General features: G+C 45.4%; 2 protein-coding genes across 3 annotated transcripts; both read left to right on the top strand.

The window, feature by feature from the left end:
* Positions 1-9091: 9091 nt before the first annotated feature.
* Positions 9092-13623, top strand: gtf3c6 (general transcription factor IIIC, polypeptide 6, alpha). Of its 2 annotated transcripts, XM_056281160.1 has the most exons (7): positions 9092-9189; positions 9282-9362; positions 10302-10365; positions 11424-11468; positions 11559-11663; positions 11877-12043; positions 13175-13623. In XM_056281160.1, exons 1-6 carry the CDS (start codon positions 9166-9168, stop codon positions 12014-12016), a joined length of 459 nt encoding a protein of 152 aa, XP_056137135.1. In that variant the 5' UTR covers positions 9092-9165; the 3' UTR covers positions 12017-12043; positions 13175-13623. The 2 variants fall into 2 exon arrangements, with proteins under 2 accessions (XP_056137135.1, XP_056137134.1); XM_056281159.1 differs by lacking the exon at positions 13175-13623 and having other exon boundaries at positions 11877-13038.
* A 301-nt stretch (positions 13624-13924) lies between these two features.
* calub (calumenin b) lies at positions 13925-20703 on the top strand. Its single transcript, XM_056281156.1, has 7 exons — positions 13925-13960; positions 16084-16326; positions 16694-16887; positions 17029-17195; positions 17303-17363; positions 18743-18942; positions 20275-20703. Exons 2-7 carry the CDS (start codon positions 16106-16108, stop codon positions 20377-20379), a joined length of 948 nt encoding a protein of 315 aa, XP_056137131.1. The 5' UTR covers positions 13925-13960; positions 16084-16105; the 3' UTR covers positions 20380-20703.

The raw sequence follows: 20703 nt of genomic DNA, 5'->3' as shown, positions 1-20703 counted from the left end.
ACCGGAGGCTACAGCAGCCACACATCACCACCCCACCTGTGTGTATTGAGAGAGAGAGAGAGAGAGGAAAAGGAAGAGATGGATGAGAAAAAGCAAGGAAAAGGAGAAAAATGAAATACGCGAGTCAAGTTAACAATATTGCATAACAGTGGAGGCCGTTGATTAGGGACCCTGGATAGCATCTGTTCAATACGGCTTTCACAGTGCACAACGCAAAGCCTGGTTACTCAGGGGTTAGCGTTAGCCCTTAATGGGAAAATCAATAGTTGGAGCGAGAAACTAGGTAGAGGAATGCAGGCAAAGGCTACACGGGTGGTCCGTGATATTCCCAACAGAACGGGATTCTGTAAAGAACAGAACACTTCTAGGATAAAGGGCTTTGACTAAATTGCCAGGCTTTGATAAAAGGGGTAAGAAACCCGCTTTTAAAGCCGGGGTATCTGTCCCCTTGATTTTTTTTGTTTTGTTTTCTTGCTGCACCCCAGTGCAGGGATGTTAACTGAGGCGTGGGGATCTCCGCTACTTGTGTAACCCACCCTATAATAACAACGCATGGTGCAAAGAAGGGCCGCGGGTTACACACCGACACACACTGTATTTAAAAAGCACAAAAAACACATAAGCTAAAATTGGGAAGATTTACAAAATTGTTTCCTTTTTGATAACCTCCTATTGGTGGTTTATTCCAGACGGTAGCTAATTCCAGATTTTCCCAATTATCAACACTTGTGGGCTTGCTAGGATTTCCTCAAGACAGATGATACGGCGCATAGTGATTTATGTCTTCAGCCGAGTGTGGAAGAAGATGACGCCACGTTGCTGCAGCTAACAGACGGATCCGGCAGAGCGGGCTCGTACAGGACCTTTAGCCCCAGATACTAAACATCATCCTGTAAAACACTCGCCTGACCGTGTGTTTGCTGTCTGACAGTGCAGAAGGTGCCTCGCGCCGGGCTTCGCAGCGGCCAGGCACCGTCGCAGTAACCATGGGTGTCGTCGGCACGTTAAAGATGACAAGCTTCGGGGTTGCAGCTTTAATCCCTTTTCTGAATTGATGGGGAAAAAAAAGATGTACAGCTAACAACGAGGGAACAACAACGACGGGCCCAAAATATTTACGGTTTTGTCCGATTACTGTAAAGTTCCTTGAAAAACAACAACATATTCCAAGGCTGGGAAAGAAACCGCTGAGGATATTTTTTTTTTAAAAACTGTGTGTTTAATATTAATTGGGGCTGTAAAATGGAAGTCGGACGCACAACTGTCAACTTTGAAAGCAAAGAACGCCAGTGAACCAAGCGATGCGCTTTTCAGATGATGTCACCAAATCAAAATCCAGTCAACACAACCGCACATCAGTCCAGCGGCTCCCTAAACAAATAGCCCCCCCCCTCCTTTTTACACTTGTCGGATTGATGGATGGCAGATGAGAGGGACGAAGCTCTCGCTCTCGCTTTCTCTCTCTCTCTCTCGGTGCCCTTACTATCTCATTACTTGCCTTTTTTTCTCAAATCAAGGCTGGACTTTAATGCACACCCTTTCACCTTCTCCTCCAACACCCCCCCCCCATCCCTCCCATCCCTGTTCACCGCTCTCGCTCTCTCTTTCTCTGCAGCTCTGAAATATGGCTCATATCGGCACTCTGATGGTGCTTTAATGTACTGTGTGTGTGTCACAGGCCACAGACCCTTGGTCACCGCAGCCGTCCCCTGTCCTGTTGGCTGGGGCTAAGGGGCTTGGCTTGCCTGCCTGCCTCACTATCTATCTATCCGCCTGCCCGCCTGCCTGCAAACCAAGATCAGTCTCTAATCTGATAAAGATTTTCATTTACACTGCAATCAATAACCCGGGTCTGTTGGCAATGTAACTATTTATACAAGCACTCTGGGGCCCCCGATCGACCACGACTACGGGAAACCATCGCTAACAGTCTGCGGTTATGCACGTGTTAATGCATGTTTATGCTGCCAATAAGTTTCTGATCAAGTCAATTAATACCTCAGCTATAGCAGGCCGCACACACACAGTACGTCAAATGTCATGAAATGTCCAGTGCAAGCTATTCGTGTCATCAGCCACGTGTTGTCAGCCACAGAGAGCAAAATAATATTTTGTAAAATATTATTTCACCCTATCAGTGTCACCTGAGAAGCATTGTGCTCGTTTAGCGTGTGTGCGCATGCGCGGAAGGGGGAAACGCCAGTTTAGACGCCGTTTACACTTGGGTTTTACAATGCGTTTTGGGGCGATCGGGTCACAAGCGGACGTCGCTTAAATACCCGTTTTGCGACCCGGTTGTACTCAAAACCACGTGCCGAGGTGGTCTGGGACGCATTTGACCACATGTGTGTTTTGTAGCGTAAACGCTGATGCGTCCTGATGCGTCCCCGACGAGGACGTAACGGGAAATCTTCTTCTTCTTCAGAGTAACGGAATCTGACCACAAGCGGTCAGCAGGACGCGTTCTGGAGACGCATGACAGACACGGGTATGAACGGCGCCGTGTCTCGCCGCGTGTCCACTTGTGACCCGATCGCCCAAAACGCATCTTAACCCCGAGTGTAAACGGGGTCCTACTAGAGCCAGGCAGACGAACAAGAGGACCAGAATTGTGTAGCTTTACTCCCCCCCCTCTCTTTTCTCCCCCATCGTGGGACACGGGGGGGGGGGTGGTACTGTTTTTGGAACATAATCGTAAACACGAGACCGAGTGGACCGAACCGGGTGCCCAGGACCGTGTGCGTCCGTCTCTAAGGTAAACAGCGTTACGGTGTGTTCCGACCACGGGGAAAGTAGACGGGGAGTCGCGTTAGGAAAGGGCTCGTCTCGGACGGTTCCGCCCCGCTTCCCCTTCCCGGCCAAGCCGCCGAACGATACTTCCGTCTTTGCGGATCCAGCGCGCGCGAGCGGAACCGGCGGCTCGCGGCTTTCAGTAACAGGTGAAAGTAGAGCACACGCGCACCAGCAACGGCCGCGGTCTGTTGCGCGGCGGCGGCCACAGCGACCGACTTAGCCGGAAAACCACGCCATTGCTGGGGTGCTGTCTCTCCCCCTCTCCCCCCCTCTCTCTCTCCCTCTCTCTCGCCGTTGTCGTAGTGTTGTAAACAAAATGTGGACCGCCATCGGTGCCGTGCCCTCACTACTACTGACGGAAACGGTCAAATCCGCCGCGGCGACCCCTGGGAGACAGGCAACTAGCCGAAAGCAGCAGAAGAAGAAGAAGCAGCAGCAGCAGCAGAAGAAGAAGAAGAGACAAAAACGTGGACTTACATGTCCGCAGCGGCGCTGGCACAAACGCTCCGTACGCAGAAGGTGGTGTAGTAATCCCGAAAACAGTGGTGTAGGATGGCCGCTCATTCCTCACGGAGGACCCGACACGTTTCCCGAGCGAAAAACAAAACAAAACAAAAGCAAAACAAGTGACGAGCAGCGGCGGGGGGGGGGGTGTTAAGCCGTCATTTAAACCGAGGCGTAATTAAAGCTACATGCAGGCTGTGGGGTAAACGGGAGATGGGGGACGGAGGGGTGTGTGTGCGCGAGCTCCGGAGGTAGAAAGAGTTCTGATCATTGAAGGGGGGGGGGGGACACACTTGGCTCTTTATTCCTGCTAATTAGTTTTCCTTCAAAAAATGGCTGAGATTACCCGACTGCGCATGTGCGTAATTGCGCAGACGTCGCTAATTAGCCCGTTTGGATCAATAGGATTCCGCGATAGAGGAAGAGGGAGGGGGATAGGCTACGGATGACGAGCTGGGGGGGGGTGTTGGGGGGGTGCACAGAGAGATGAGGAGACGTAAATATTGAAAAGTATGCAAAATAATATTTATTAAAAAAAAAAGGCTGAATATTAATAACCAACAAAGCGCGCCCTGCGCACTACCCCGGCCCTACACACACACACACACACACACACGTATGATGACTGTAAGTCGAACTGCGTTTTTAAATGGATTTGGTGTTGATCCAAAAGCGGGTCCATCGTTATTCGGGGCAGTTTGGGGTGCGATTATTTTTTTTTAGCTTTGATTAGTGTGCCACGCGCTCTTCTTGTTTGTTTTGCATTGGGTTTTGCAGTCAAAGCCAACTACAGATTTTACAAACCGGAGTAAAATAATGCAATAATGATAATATAATAATAATAAAGATGTTCGTTGGCCCAAAAAATGTTCAAATCAAATCTGACTGCAAACCCTTAAATGTTGAAATGAATATTTATTATTATTTTTTGCAGACCTGCAGTCAGGACGTGAGTGTTGTTATTATTATTATTATTATTATTTGCTAATCAGAGAGCAGCATTTTATGCATGGCATGTCCGAGAGTGCCCCCCCCCCAGCCATCTCCTGCATACGACTCGGCACTTTTGTTATGATAATTCCATTGTGGCTGAAGTGCAGTCTGTCCGACCCCGGCGTCCACAGTCGAGACCAGTCGAGACGGCCACAACTGCACCCTCGTCCCCCCAATGAAGCGGTCTCGGGTTCTGCAGGCGAGCCTCGCTCGGCCTCTCTGGCGACCGCAGCGTTTCGTGCTGTGGCCACGCTCGAGTTGGACCGGTTGACTCTGGTGCAGTTGCTTCTAAATAAATATGGGGGGGGGGGGGTGTTCATTGCCTTCTTAATAAACCCTCAATTAGGCACCTCAGTGCAGGCCCGCGTGCACGGGCGGTAATTACCCCCGCGTTGTTAAGGTGACTGATAACCTCGTGGTCATTTTAAAACGTTAACCAATAATCCTCCCTGTTAGCATAGCCCAGCAAGTCGATGCAGGCCTTATCGCAGGACACGAGTCTGGGACTATATGTCGCGCCTGCTGATGATAAAGCTGTTGTGTGTGTGTTTGATAAAGCTGTTGTGTGTGTGTTTGATAAGCTGTTGTGTGTTTGTTCCATAAACACTGAAATGCACGTAGCCAAAGTCCACCGTTTTTATTGGCGGTGTAAAAGAGCCGGCGTACTGTTTGTGCACCTGTTTAAAAGGTGTGTTTTGAAAAATTGATTTAGTCGATGAATTTGGTGTGCATGTGTGTGTGTGTGTGTGTGTGTGTTAAAAGGCACACTTGTTTTTAAATTCATCTGTCAGAATTGGGAATCAGTTTTCAGGTGAGGCGGTTATCCGTAATGTTTTGCACCGCGCCGCCCTTCATCCTGCGGTAGCCGTGGGTTTTGTCGTCCGTATCGGAGGGGAAAAGAGAAGATGACCCGCGTTCAGAACGCTGAAGGGGTTTTATTTAGGAAAATTTAAAAAGAAGAGACCATTTTCATTTTATTCACCTTAATTGATATTTGATAACCGGAGCGTCGGGGAAGAACCGATTGAATTCCCGCATTAGGTTATCAGGCTGTCCTCTTGAATTTTTTTGTCAGTCTGAAATTGGGATAAACACACACACACACACACACACTTCAGCAGCATCGACGTACAGAGAAAAGGTGTGTGTGTGTGTGTGTGTGTGTGTTGTTCTGCATACCACTAACCTTCCCCATGAGAACTTGTGCTTTACACTCTTTACACAGGAAACACTGACCACAACCAACAGCTCCGTACCAACAACCCCCCCCCCCCCCCCCCCCATAACAGCACCGGCCAGTGTCCACTGGAAACTCGTCCCAGTGCTTTCCACACCGTACGTAAATAAGAGTGAAACAATAGAGGAGAATAGAACTGGGCCACGTCTCTCTGGTTGAAAATATACCACGAGACGCTGTAGTCACAGTGCGAGAGGAGCCCCACCTGCGATGCAAGATCATTTACGAGATGAGAAATGGAATATTATATTTTGCTCATATCGCTGGTCTCATGTAAGTGTCATATTCTCTCTCTTCATGTCCCGTCTCCCTCACTCACTTAATCACACACACACACACACACACACACACACACAGTACATACTGTAACATGCACCACACTTAACATGCCCTGAGGTACATGCCAGGGGTTGTTGTTTTCACTGTAATATATAGTTAGCCCTTCCACCAATTTACCCTGTCATTGCTAATGGGGCAATTAACCACTGCACTACCCCCCCCAGGCAGGAGAGCCAAAGCACCCGAACACTGAACTTGTCTTTATGACATTTATGTGACAAAATGTGGGGGTAGCAGGGGGCCCATCTGACACCTTGGAGGGTCCTTAATGTCACTCCCTCCCCTGCCACCTCCCCTTTCTGCTCCAGGGCACGGCACTGAGCAGGAGCCGTAATACATCACATGTGCAGGGGAGGCGAGGCGAGGGCCTCGGATGGAAGAGGAAAACTTTGCACTGTTTGTCTAAAAGCTTTTTGCCGGGGGGGGGGGGTAACTCCGCTAAGCCCCAACTGCCATTGTGTTCTGTTATGAATGTCGTCGTTTTGCATGTAAGCTGGCCTGTGCATCAAGTCACATGTACACACACACACACACACATTCATATGCACACGTGCTCACACACACACACACACCCAAGCATAGGACACTTGACCTCCTCTCTTCACCCTAACCCTTCTGGTGTCCTAAGGTCCCTTCATCCTGGTCTCCGCTCACATTCCCTCTGTCCTTTCTCTGTCCCCAAGGAGGCAATAACCTCCCTGGCAAGTGCTTCCCCTTGAGCCGTTGTCATAGTAACTTGTGGGCTAGTCGACATGACAACCCCGCCGTGGTCCAGAGATAGATGATCGTCCAGAAGCCACGAGGGAAATGAGGGGTGAGACGGTGGATTTGCACCCTTGTATCTTTCTGTTTTTATTTTATTCATTCGTGTTTGTTCGCCTGTGTGATTCGGAGGGACGTTGGGGAAAATACCGTGTTTAATAAGAAAACCCTTTGTAAAAAAAAAATATATATTTTTTTTTATAATATAAGTTGACTGGGCTCGCGTGCTGTTTGTAATCACTGTCCAGCATCGCACCAATACGGTTACACACATAAATACACAGGCGCTGCTGGATTGAACCCCGAGTCTTCTCCTGCAGCCCGAATAGAAAGAACCCTAGAAAGATATTTTTGAGAAAATGGAGCGCATGATTTGACCTAAATTTATTCTTAATCTCACTTGAACAGTCAGCAAAAGCAATGATAATAATAATAATAATAATATCAATGAAGCAATTAAGTACTATATTATTTCCAAATCACACGTCCTAAAGATGGACTCAGAGGGAACAGCAGAGCTCATCTTCTCTATAGTTAATGTGATGTTGTAGGTGAGCTGGCAGGGGAATTTTCTTCTCGTCACAGTTTGCTGCACCTGAGCGCTACACACGCAGCCCTTTATTTATTTCCCGGCACAAACCGGCGAAATACTCTTGGTGTAAATTCTGTTATTTGGAAACCCGGCTGCAGGTTTTTGTGCGGATGCAGACGGGTGTTGCATTTGCGCTCTTCTCCAACCACCGTACCGTAAATTTAAAGACTTTGTCCGGGTACCAATTAATGTGTTGGTCTCTACAGAAAAGCGGGTTATTAGCTGTATGAGTAGCAGTATGGCTTTCTTCTGCAGAACACACCGTTTAGCTATTAGGCTTGCTGTTAATGGGACCCAACTTGCAACTGATGGAATAAGTGGTGGCTTGATGATGCCAAATGAAAGTGAAATAAAACACGATGATTGGGTTGCAAGGTGGCCTTGTGGTTGGAATATTGCTGTTCTTGCCCTTCGTCAGCAAGCCTCCGACTGGCTGGAGGATGCCCGAGCAAGGCAGTGAAGTGCAAGACGAGTGCACAGTACTTCAAATAAACAAATAACGTCAATAGCAATTGCAAATCCAGTCAAGGATGTGGGCTTTTCTCTACCGATATATGCGTACCTCTAATGGTGTAGTAACTCTGCAGCCAAGTCGTGGTCGAGACCAACATAAGAAACGTCTCCACATCTCTTCATCCTCGTGGACGACGGATCAGCGGAGCCTTTTATAAGTCGTGTCGTCTGCTCCCAGGTGCTCGTCCTTTTGCATTATTTCACAGACTACAGACACACAAATAAAGGCCTGTACAGCAGGAGGCTAGCTTGACACCCCCACCCAAACACTGATATATAGCCATACCACACATTGTCTAATACCTATATTTTGTGAGCTTATGTTTTGTGGCACAAGACATATCTTCACAGTGTCCTTTAATTGTGATTTGATTTTTTTCCCTTTTCTAGTTTGATTAAAATTGGTTGCATCCCTTTTGATATTGGTTGCATCCCTTTTGATAACGTGTCGTCTATTCGGTTGTGTTTCTTGTTTTGCTTGGGTGTGTTTGACGTGTGTCCTTGTGTTTTGTTGCCACTGTGCTGCCTCTCTGGCTGAGGGGTTTCCCCTCGGTGATCAATAAACAATATTACCTAATTGCTGCACATCCCATCACCTCAGCCGTGGTCTCGTGCAGGGGAAAAGGGGTGATTAACGTTCATGTTGTGAATAAACCATTCTCCATCAAGTAGACTAAACTCCTGTTGAGTGAATAAGTAAGAGATGGAGAGATGGATGGATAGAGAGATAGAGAGATGGATGGATAGAGAGAGAGAGGGATGGATGGATAGATAGAGAGATGGATGGATGGATAGATAGATGGATGGATAGATAGATAGATAGAGAGATGGATGGATAGATAGAGAGATGGATGGATGGATGGATAGATAGAGAGATGGATGGATAGATAGAGAGATGGATGGATAGAGAGATGGATGGATGGATAGATAGATAGAGAGATGGATGGATGGATAGATAGATAGATAGAGAGAGAGAGAGAGAGAGAGAGAGAGAGAGAGAGAGAGAGAGAGATGGATAGATGGATGGATGGATGGATAGAGAGATGGATGGATGGATGGATGGATAGATAGATAGATAGATAGATAGATGGATGGATAGATAGAGAGATGGATGGATGGATAGATAGAGAGATAGAGAGATGGATGGATGGATGGATAGATAGAGAGATGGATGGATATTCTGCAGTATTTCGTGTATTTCGAGATCTTAATGAGTGAGCTCAGCTGAAATACGCCCAAGCAAAACTGACCAATAGCGCCCCAGGGAGGCGATGGTGTGTAACTGATAAAGGCCACGTGCTTCTCGCGCGCCGCGCGTCGGCGGAAGTTGCGCTAGCCAGCGGAAGAGCCGCGTGACCGGCCATTTCGTTTGCGGCATTAACCGACGTCCCGAATCGCTTCGCCGCCCCTCGTCATCTGCACGGACCGCAGTATGGAGGACGAATGGGAGGAGGAGGTAAGAAAAGCTAACAGGCGTTAGCCGGACGTGCCCGCTCGATCTCGCCTGCTTTTAATACGGGGGATGCTAACTTGGGCGTGTGTGTTTAGGAGCAGCTGGTGGTGGCGGAGCTCTCCGGCGTAATAAACAACGAGTTTCTGTCCAGCTGCCGGGGCACGTGCAAAATACTGGTGAGTTTCCGTCTTTATGGCCCCGAAATTATAAAAGATGGGCTAGCAATGCTGTCCGTGGCTAACAACGCTGTCCGTGGCTAGCAATGCCGCCCATGGCTAACAACGCCGCCCATGGCTAGCAATGCTGTCCATGGCTTATAGCGCTGTCCGTGGCTAGCAACGCTGTCCATGACTAACGGCGCTGTCCATGGCTAGCAACGCTGTACATGGCTAGCAGCGCTGTCCATGGCTAGCAACGCTGTCCATGGCTAGCGACGCTGTCCATGGCTAACGACGCTGTCCATGGCTAGCGACGCTGTACATGGCTAGCGACGCTGTACATGGCTAGCAGCGCTGTCCATGGCTAGCAACGCTGTCCATGGCTAGCAACGCTGTCCATGGCTAACGACGCTGTCCATGGCTAGCGACGCTGTACATGGCTAGCGACGCTGTCCATGGCTAGCAGTGCTGTCCATGGCTAACAGTGCTGTCCATGGCTAACAGCGCTGTCCATGGCTAGCAACACTGTCCATGGCTAGCAACGCTGTCCATGGCTACCGGAGCTGTCCATGGCTAGTAATGCTGTCCATGGCTAGCAACGCTGTCCATGGCTTATAGCGCTGTCCATGGCTAACAGCGCTGTCCATGGCTAGCAACGCTGTCCATGGCTAGCAACGCTGTCCATGGGTTTTTGTAACAGTAGTATTGTTACGCGGTGCTTGTTTCCACACGGACCTTTTTAAGAGTGGGACGCGTGAAGCGTGGCTGACTGTTTCCACGGTTACCACTGACGGGCGTTGTGTCGACGTGGGGTTTGTTTTGCCATGTGTGTGAAGCGATTACGAAATGGAGAAAGGGTGTAAGCGGTGTAGAGGCGGGACGGGACGAAGCGGTCGTGGCGCCAGTGTTTGTCTCCACGGTGATCTGATTCGGTTAACCCATCCTTTCGTTTTGCAGGAAATTGACAGTGAAAAGCCGATGATGCAAGTTGGACCGTACGTATTTGTGGGGGAGTATGAAGGTATGAACAAGCCATCCACGTGGCAGCTGGGGAGGAAAGGGTTTAGAACAGTTGTTTCTCAACCCTGTCCTCAAGGAGCCCCTGTCCTGCAGATTTTCTTTGCAACCCTGAATAGGTACCTGTTTGTAGTTATTCAACCAATCAGCAATGAATGTCAGAGTTTGCACACCTTGCATAATTAAGTGCTATGAGGTCCTTGGTTGAGTAAGTACAAGCAGGGCTACCTATGCAGGGTTGCATTGAAAATCTGCAGGATAGGGGGTCCTTGAGGACTGGGTTGAGAAACACTGGTTTAGAATAATGAAATGGCACTTTCTCAACCTCCACAGGGTATGTACAGACACGCGAGACCGTGAACTCAAAGCATTTCAGTACGAACAAACCAATATGCAGGTTTGCGCGATAAGCGACGTGTAAAATACTGATAGAGAAGGCATTACACTTAACTCACTGGGTGTTCTTGCTAATGAAAGCGTTTTGACTGAAATAGAAAATAGTTATTTCTCAATGTGAATGTGAGGACACCAACTGGTCATTGAGGGTAACTACACCAGGTACGAGTGTCTCCTCGGTAAGCTCGACAAACACCTTTCACAGAGAGGTGACGTTTAGGGTGCTTTATGGTGAAGTTTATGGTTCATGGGTTCTTCAGGGCATTCCCATTTCTAACTTGCATAAATAAAACGACATCACTGCTTGCATTTAATCCTGTATTTTCTCACAAAATCTTAAATCGTGTGTGAATTAATTTTGAATTGCTTTGAGTGATTGTTGCAGCTAGAAAAGCACTATATAAAATGCAGCTTGATTGATTGATTGAGTCTCGCTCTTCCTTCCCCATGAACAGCCATGTTCATCATACCTGCTATCACTATAGGGTATTTAAGCTTATTTAACCCTCATTTTTAATTATCAACAGGCTAAATTACTGCCTGTAAAATATGATCCAGTGCGTACAATGAAGTGATTTCAAACAGCATATTAAGTCAGTTGAGGTGTGTAAAAATTACATTTTCAGCAGCAGCTAAATATCGGTTTATCCTCTGCCCTCTTAACAGACGCTCTGGGCACTTGTGTGCTTTTTGAGGAAAGTCCACCAAGTGGTAAGTTTCTGCTTCATATTTTTTCCATTTAGTTTCAAAATGGCTATCGGGGACTCTTTTATGAATCTTTCTGTCTGTGTGTGTCTACAGGAGAAACAGCTTGTCCCGACCTCAAGTACAAGTGTCATACTGTGAAAAAACTAATGATGCAGCGCACCTTTCTCACTGATAAGAAAGAAGAGGAAACAAACACAGGTCGGATACAATGGCCACAGCCTGCTTGACACAAAATCTGTCACCGTTGCTATAACTCATACTTGCACACACGTTCACTCCCTCTTGTTTTTGTCTTGTACAAGCAGCTTGACTGTAGTTTGTTGTTTACGTCAAGCGTGACCCACAATTGGATTTTCAATTTAAAATACCATGTTCAAGTATTTACAAGTGCCTTTTATGATGCATTTTCAGGTGGCAGTGGTACTGCTGGACAAAAAGACACATCTCACTCCAGTCCAGACCCAAACGATGTCAACCGTCAGGGAGAGACAAGAGAACAGACAACCAGTGAAGATCAACAAGGAGATGCGGAAGAAATGACAGTGGGCTGAGAAATGAAGGCTATGCAAACATGCCTTGTGAGGAACATTATTAGTCTCTGGAGGACTTAGAGGCAGCTAAGAAGAAGTGTTATATGGGCAGGGGCCCTGTTCAGAAAAATTCCTTGCCTCCATTCTACCTGATTCGTAAGGTTAAATATCTTCTTCTTTCAGCTTGTTCCCTGTCTTTCAGGGGTTGCCACAGTTGATTTTATTGTTTACATCGGTACCCTGTGAGGGTACAGCACCAATGGTGACCGTTGTTAACCTGAGCCTCGCCCAATTCGGTATGGCCTTGTCAAGCTGCATACTTATTTGGCAAAATTTTAGGTCAGATGCCCTTCCTGACACAATCAATAGCCCTGTTGATGGGGGTACAGGTAAAGCACTGGATCCATCCCAGTCTTCATGGACTTGCGCCCATGCCTGTCGCCAATCTGAAGGTTAAATATGAATGCCACATATTCAATAGACAAAGCAACACCTACACCTGGATGGAAGGCATGAATTTACACTAACACTTAATCCCAATTCTTTCAGAGCCACATGATATGGATCTGGGTAGGTGAGGAAGTAGCTATGACATTGTGCCAGCCTTATACCAACCCCATTTCTTTGGGGTCTTTACTTAAAAAATGTCTAATTTTATCCGCGGTTTACAACTTTTCCTCAACCAATACTCCTTGTGAAAAGGGATTAAGAGTAGTACGGTGGATGAATGATGCAAAGTCAGTAGAAAAGTGAAGGTATTTCATGAATCCATCCATTATCCGAACCGCTTATCCTGCTGTCAGGGTCGTGGGGATGCGGGAGCCTATCCTAGCAGTCATTGGGTGGCAGGCAGGGAGACGCCCTGGACAGGCCACAAAGCCATCACAGGGCCCAGTCAGATTCCCATTTGCGGAATTGGATTTTAGTGTAATGCGCATGCGCATTCACTGTGGCTCGTTAATACAATTCTTTCCAGGTGTGAATCTCGTGTTGGTCTTTTTCTGCAAAATATCCTCGATTGTGAGTGCATTTGTGATAAAAATTCATCTTTGTAGACTATTTGTTAAGATGTTTTATTCAAACACGGTTATTTGGCCAAAAATGTTGGACAAAGCTAGGCATTGTGATTGAAGTGTTGGACAATCACATTTTTATTTTCATTTTATGGTTTCTCTTCAGGTCATTGTAAGGAGTTGTAGTCTTCCTATCCCGGGTAACTGTTCCGATTAGACGTTTGCATCGCAATGGCATCGAGTGGATATTTGCAGGCGGTGATGCTTCTTCTGGCGGCCCAGCCTCTATGTTTGGGGGCAGTCTGAAGGCTCTACCTGTTTGGCTTTGATGAAGCTGTGAGGAGTGAGGTTTCTGTTCATCACTTTCACTCTTGACAGGGACAGGGGTGATTTCATGAATCTGCTTAACATTAAATCGGTTTATACCAATTAGAATTATTAATACTAGCACAGTTTTAGCACGAGTTATCCAAGAAAACTAAACATTTGGAATTTTGATGTTTTGGAAGCAGGACTTGCCTTTAACACTTTTTTCATGTAAGTTATTTTGTTTTTGTCAGAGGCAATATCTGTTTTACTTTGAACAAACCTTTAAATGAATTAAATGACTTTTGTACCACAGTATCGTGTTTTTGTCCCTTTTCAAAACAAAAAGTAATTTTTGGGGGGGGGTAATGCTAAGCTAGGAAAAGTCACATCCACCCGCTCGGCTACTGCAGATTTGCTCCAGGACTTTTATGAATGAGTTAAGAGTTTGTTGACACTGAGGACGTGGCGATTCTTGACCAATCCAATAACCGACGTCGCCCTCAAGTGGGACCAATGAAAGGGCGACATCGCACTCGCTTCCTCGAAATCCGATTGGCTCGCTAACGTTTAAGGCGCGGGAAGCGCATGGGCGTGTTTCCGGGGGCGGGCCTAAATTAAAACCGAAGCCCTCTCGAACAAAACGGTAAGTTTCCCCCTCGACTGCGTCAAGTTTGGCAGTTAAAATGTCACGGTTGTGTTGTTTCTTACGCTGTGTGAAACTGCGCGTTGTGGGCAATTTTCTGATTTGTGTCGTGTGTTCGTTCGCCGGGACTAAAACTGCGAAACGGCGATTGCCGGCTAACTGTACCGCTAAGCTAGCGTAGTAGCTGTATTCACCTTGGGTTTGACTGGTAACGCAAAATATGATGAGGAACTGTGTGTGTGTGTGTGTGTGTGTGTGTGTTACCGAAACGTGGCTCATCCCCCCCCCCCCGGGGTCTACTGGTCGTTTAAACCCACTTCTAGTCGGTACCGATGCTGAAGTGACCGCCGGTATCTCCACCGCCCCAAACCCGCCACAATTGCGGCGGACAGAACGTGCACATTTGTTTAAGTACAGTTTGGACAAGTCAAGTCAATTTCATTTGTGTAGCCCAATATCACAAATGTGCCTCAGTGGGCTTAACAGCAGCACAACATCCTGTCCTTAGACCCTCTCATCGGATGAGGAACAACTCCCTAAAAAAAACCCTCTAACAGGGAGAAAAAATAGGAAGAGACCTCAGGGAGAGCACCAGAGGAGGGACCTCTCCCCCCAAGATGGACGACGTGCAATGCATGTTGTGTTTACACAATTTATACAAAACAACATTGAAAGAGGATAAGCACAGTTATAATGGACTTATACAATGTGTGAAGAATATGATGCGCAGGATGCCAAGCAGTGTCCACGCGCCACCGGAACAGTCCAGGACCCGAGCCACGTGACCAGCATCATCCTGTAAAAATGTTAAAAAAAATTTGGTAACACTTTAGTATGGGGAACATATTCTAAGTAAAAAAACGTAATTACTAGTGAATTAGTAATGATCAAGATGCCACTTTAGTATGGGGAACATATGCTAAGTAACAAAAACTTAATTTAGAGTCATTTAACACTATGAACACTTGTAGTTTTGTGTGTTGTTATGTAAGAACAGACCATTACGTGTTAGTAAGGGAGAATAACTCTTGTGGTACTACCACCTTATAAAGGCCATACTAAGCGAAGCATATTGAGATGGTACTACTAATAAGCAATAATTCTGAGGTTATAGAGGGAAAACTCATAGTTAATGGCTTACTGGTTGTATAATAAGGCCACGCAGAATACGGCATTAATAAGTGCTTAATAAAGACCAATGAAGAGCCAATATGTTGCTAATTGCATGCTAATACGCACCTAATTAATGGTGTATATGTTCCCCATACTAAAGTGTTACCAAAAAATTATCTGGTTTCATAAGATATATAATAAGAAAATGTGACGAGGGGATCGCCACGCAGATATTCATTTGATGGAGCAGGGAGTAAACCGAGTAATTTCACATGAAATGCTGTGCTCCTAATATAGATTTGGTTGAAGGAATGGGTTTAGTGTAACACTAATTAATGAGCCTCTTGAGTGTTACAAACGTTCAAATCTTGGATATATGAATAGCATTTATAAACATTATTCATCAGACCAGTCCGCTGAAAGAATCACCCACTGTTGAGTTCCTGAAAACTGAAACCCCTTAAACCACCATGTTGTTGTTTTTATTATAAAAGATTAATTATACTGTATTATAAATATGTGAGGTAGAATGACGTGGGTGGAAAATTTTGATATAATTGTATTAAGACTTTTTATATGAATTTGTGTTGGGAATGATTTGTGGCAATGACAAAACAGCTAATATTGGCAAAGAAATTGGTATGCTAATGATTTTTTTTTGTTAGGCATCATTGTATATAACATAAAACAAATTTTTTATGATGTAGAAAAGTTTGTCTGCGTATACACAAGTCAAAACTCAGTAAGGTTAAAAAAAACCTTGTCGATGTCGTTTCCACTGTACCTGGCTTCTTTTTTTTTTCTTTTCTTTTTTTTACTTTGAAACTTAAATGTTAACAAGATGAAAGTAGAATAACCTTTTCTTTCCAAAAATAATTTTCTGGAGGACAATTCATATTTTTTTACTTGTAGAATTGTCCATCAATTCATGTAGATCAGGTAGGTTATATTTTCAAATGAACTCGATGCTTTAGTAATGATTGTAGAACACTTTCTCTGCTCTACCATAGACGGTTTTTATGCCTACAAAAGATGGAGCTGCGACCTCTTATCATGTGCTTTGCACTCTGCGCTGTCTATGCAACCAGTAAACCCACTGAGAAGAAGGACCGGGTTCACCATGATGAACCACTCAGTAACCGAGACCACGATGACTCGGAGAACTTTGATTATGATCACGAAGCCTTCCTGGGACAAGATGAGGCGAAGACCTTCGACCAGCTCACTCCAGAGGAGAGCAAGGAGAGGCTGGGGTAATGCATTTGTCAGCAAGATGTTACCTAGATGGTCTTCACAAATTTTTCTGGAACATTACTTATTTGTAAACCACAAGCAAATGTCAATAGCCATCATTTTAGAAAATATTACTTTAACCATAGTAAGTAACATTTTGTTTGTAGATTTTCAGCTTTATTTCATATTATCACTAAATACCTATTTGCTCTTTATTCTTTATCATCATAGGTTTTCCTCTGAGCTCAGTGGAGCTTATGTTATGCACACACACCAGAGCATTTGGATAATGAAAAAAAAACTTGGTGTATGTTTTTCCAAATTTAGAAAGTTAAAACTGTATATTTTAGAGTTTACCAAGCAGGTTTTCTCTCCTTTTCCCTACAGTATGTTGGTAGAACGTATAGATGAGGATAAAGATGGTTATGTGACTGTGGAGGAAATGAAGACGTGGATTAAGCATGCTCAGAAGAAATGGATCTATGATGACGTGGACCGGCAGTGGAAAGGTCATGACCTGAATGGGGATGGAATGGTGTCCTGGGAGGAGTATAAAAATGCCACATACGGATACATTCTTGGTATGGATGTTGACAGTTTTCCCACATTTGATAAACTGTGTTCCTTGTAAATCAGTACACACGCAAGAAGCATTGACGTTAATTGTAATTGGCAACACATGCACACACATACCCTACAATGTTGTGACCTCTGACCTGCAGATGACCCTGACCCTGAAGATGGCTTCAGCTATAGACAGATGATGGCCCGTGATGAAAGGAGGTTCAAAATGGCTGACCTGGACTCAGACATGAAAGCCAACAAGGAAGAGTTCACAGCATTCCTTCACCCCGAGGAGTATGACCACATGAAAGACATTGTAGTGCTGGTGAGTGATGGGCACAAACACACCTGATTAGGTACTGAAAATTGTCCCTGACTTCTTTATCTTGTCTATGCCCCCTCATTTCCCTCCACTCTCTTCCCGTCCTGTAGGAAACTATGGAAGACATCGATAAGAATGGAGATGGTTTAATCGACCTGGATGAATACATAGGTGAGTTATACCAGAACAGTACGTATATCAGATTCAGACAACTTTATTCATCCCAGAAGGGCAGTTCAGTTCCACAATCTGCCCAGACCATACACAAACTCACAGACAAGTGGCAATCCTCAGTATGTCAGAGACAATGGACAGATCAGTACATGGGCAAGAGATGCACACTGTCACCCTCGTGTGGCCTTGCATGCAGACTCACACGAGGACCAGGCGGAGGATAAAAATTCACATGTTACAAGAATAGAATAAATAGATGAAGCATTCTAAGATGCATCGCACGTTACATTCCACCACTACAGTCAGTGAACATACAGGCCCACAAGCCATACAAATAACAGACAAGGTATAAACCAACTGTTGTGGTTTAAAACAATATAAAGCATTTATTTAAAATGACTAATCTTGGCATTTAACAGCCTGATAGCAGAAGGAATGAAGGACCTAGAATAGCGATTCGTTTTCCTAGGGGGGCGCTTTATAGCGCCGGCCTGAGGGCATTACAGTGAATTCACTAGACAGGACGTGGTCAGATTGGCTAATAATTCCTTTTGCTTTCTGGGCCACACGTTTCTCCCAGAGGGAGCACAAGTCTCTGCTGGACTCCGATTATCTTGGAGCAGACTTTAACCATATTGTTTAGGCTGTTCCTGTCCTTCACAGTCAACCCGTTAAACCAACAAATAGAGGAAAAAGTTAAAAGAATTTCAATAAATTACTGGTAGAAAATACATAAGATGGTGTTACAGACATTAAAGGAATTCAGCTTCCGCAGTAAGTGAATTCTTTGTTGCCCACACCTGACAATTAAATCTGTGTTCACATCGAACTTGAGTTGGGAGTTGAACACAGTTCCCGAGTACTTATAAGTGTCAACAATTACAACATCCTCGCCATGTATAGTGCTAGCTCTGTGTTTATCACTGTTCTTCCTAAAATCAATCATAAGTTCCTTAGTTTTTGACACATTAAAGTCAGGGAAGTTCTCATCACACCAATCAACAAAGGCATGTAGGGTACAACCGTGATCTGACTCCGAGCCCTGAAGAAGAGAAAAGTGTGGCATCGTCTGAGAATTTCCCCAGGTAGCTGCCCTCTTTAGAAGACCTGCAGCTGTATCATCTCGTGTGCTTGGCATCACCATCGGTGGTTCCCACAGATTTTTGGGTTGTTGGTGGTAGCAGATCAGGGTTGACAGAGAACATGCAGTAGTAAAAGAAGAGCCAAATGATAAAGAATGAGGTTTTTTTATGCGGCGTAGTATTAGTTTGGAAAACAAACGTGATGCGTGCCTGCCTGATATTATGTAAAGCCATCACTAATGGGATAGCACGTTGTCATCGTCATCACAACCTATTCCTGTCTTGTCTCTGTAGGTGATATGTACAACCAGGAGGGGGATCCCACCGAACCTGAGTGGGTGAAGACCGAGAGGGAGCAGTTCACAGAATTCAGAGACAAAAACAAAGATGGGAAGATGGACAAAGACGAAACCAGAGATTGGATTCTGCCCAGCCACTATGACCATGCAGAGGCTGAGGCAAAGCATCTGGTCTACGAGTCAGATGAAGACAAAGTAAGTGTGTGCATTTGTTTGCAAAGAGTTGGTCCTTTTTGAGGTTTTGAATTATTTCCGATTGTTACATATCTACACGTTTTTACAGATCTTCTCATTAATGGAAAATATCCATCTTTTATGTTGCGAGGGATTGGGAAGTTAACATGTAATGTTAATGTAACATGTTGCATTAACGTTAACAACCTCCCTGTTACATGTAACATGTAATGTTAACATGTAACAGGGCTCCAGATTAACTTTTTTCACCACCGTCTCGGAACAGAATCAGCCCAGAATCAGTCAATCAAGAATTCTTGATGGTCGTTCCCTCTTCACGTAGATGGCCTCTGACTCCCCGTTCAAACCAGAGTTCCTCCCAAGGAACTCTGGTTTAAGGGTGGAGATACCTGCAGTCAGTTTAGACTGAAGAGGTCGCTTAGGTGTGTGATGAAACGTTTCGCTCAAATGCTGTGTCCAGATGAACTGATTCAACTTTGTTTGAAGAGCTACTACAAATTGAACTATTAGCCTACATATATTGAGTGTTTAATTCACCGTGTGTCCAGGATACCACCTGCTCTAGATGTCACGAGAGAAATCTTAACTGTCTGAGAGTGAAATTAACTCGTGTGTGTGTGTGTGTGTGTGTGTGTGTGGTGGGGCAGCGTACTTCTGCTACGCTCACATTTTAGAGAACATAATTAATATTTTCCTCATTAATGCATTATTTCACCACCCGTGACCCATCTGCTATTAATTAGAGCACCTGGCTAAAGTTAGCTAGCTAGTAGCAAGCAGTTGGCTAAACTGTTTGAATCCAATGACTAATCAGAAAATATATACATTTGAATTTGTCCTTGGACTCGGGGTTCATGGGCCTACTCGTGTTCGATCGGGGCGATGCAGCGCCCTCTTGGTGCTCGATCTGTGCTCTGTTTAACTAGTCGCAAGGTCCTGGCAACAAGCCGTTTGTGGCTGAGGGGCTAGTTTGACCAGTACCACAGGTGCATTTCAGGTCTTGTGCTGAGTAGCAGCCAGTGATGGTAGCTAAGAGGATTTGCCCCCTTGTAGTCAGTCTTCGGTTCAGTTTGTCATTTGCTAAGCGATAGTTAAAAAATAATCATATGTAAAACCCCTTTTGTCCCAGAAGCATCCCAGGGAAGATCCCTTTCCACCCCAAACACATTTTCTTTCGTCCCCAGGACGACGGGACACCGTTAGTCTCGAGCCCTGGTTTGTGTGTGTATTTTTACTCGGTGTAGCTGCCTATTCTGCACGTGAATGTGGATTTGTTTTGTTCTGAGTTTTTATTCTGGTATAAATTCAAACCTTGTCTCCCTTCTCTGCTAGGACGGCCGTCTAACTAAGATGGAAATTGTGGAGAAGTACGACCTATTTGTGGGCAGCCAGGCAACTGACTTCGGAGAGGCCCTCGCGCGACACGATGAGTTCTAACGTTGACATGACCGAAAGACTTTGCACATCTCCAGTGCCACCCAGCTCTCAGTGGGGACTGGGTGTGTTTCAAGTGAGATGAGCCAAACCGCTCCAATGCCACGGACAATAATTTATTTGATATCTTGAATGTGTCCTATTGAACACACTTGCATTCTCAGTAATGTATGTACGTGTGTGACCAATGTGTTTTTAACCTCAGTAGAACATAAGTTTTGGATACATGGCCAGCTTCTACTCTGCTCCCATCACTACCCTCGCCTCTCCTGGGTAAACAGTGTTAACTAAGGGGTAAACAGTGTTAACTAAACCTATATGGAGGGG

Source organism: Lampris incognitus, chromosome 6, assembly GCF_029633865.1.
Source record: "Lampris incognitus isolate fLamInc1 chromosome 6, fLamInc1.hap2, whole genome shotgun sequence".
In the NCBI taxonomy this organism is placed as follows: domain Eukaryota; kingdom Metazoa; phylum Chordata; class Actinopteri; order Lampriformes; family Lampridae; genus Lampris; species Lampris incognitus.
Note: the sequence above shows the minus strand (reverse complement) of the source record. Positions and strands in the feature narration are given on the sequence as shown.

Bases quoted from the DNA above. Each gene is read 5' to 3' on its own strand.
- gtf3c6 (XM_056281160.1), top strand. From the start codon at position 9,166: ATGGAGGACGAATGGGAGGAGGAG. The intron at 10,366-11,423 runs GTATGAACAAGC...CCCTCTTAACAG, and splicing joins ATTTGTGGGGGAGTATGAAG to ACGCTCTGGGCACTTGTGTG. The intron at 11,469-11,558 runs GTAAGTTTCTGC...GTGTGTCTACAG, and splicing joins TGAGGAAAGTCCACCAAGTG to GAGAAACAGCTTGTCCCGAC.
- calub (XM_056281156.1), top strand. From the start codon at position 16,106: ATGGAGCTGCGACCTCTTATCATGTGCTTTGCACTCTGCGCTGTCTAT. The intron at 16,327-16,693 runs GTAATGCATTTG...TTTTCCCTACAG, and splicing joins GAGAGCAAGGAGAGGCTGGG to TATGTTGGTAGAACGTATAG. The intron at 16,888-17,028 runs GTATGGATGTTG...TCTGACCTGCAG, and splicing joins CACATACGGATACATTCTTG to ATGACCCTGACCCTGAAGAT.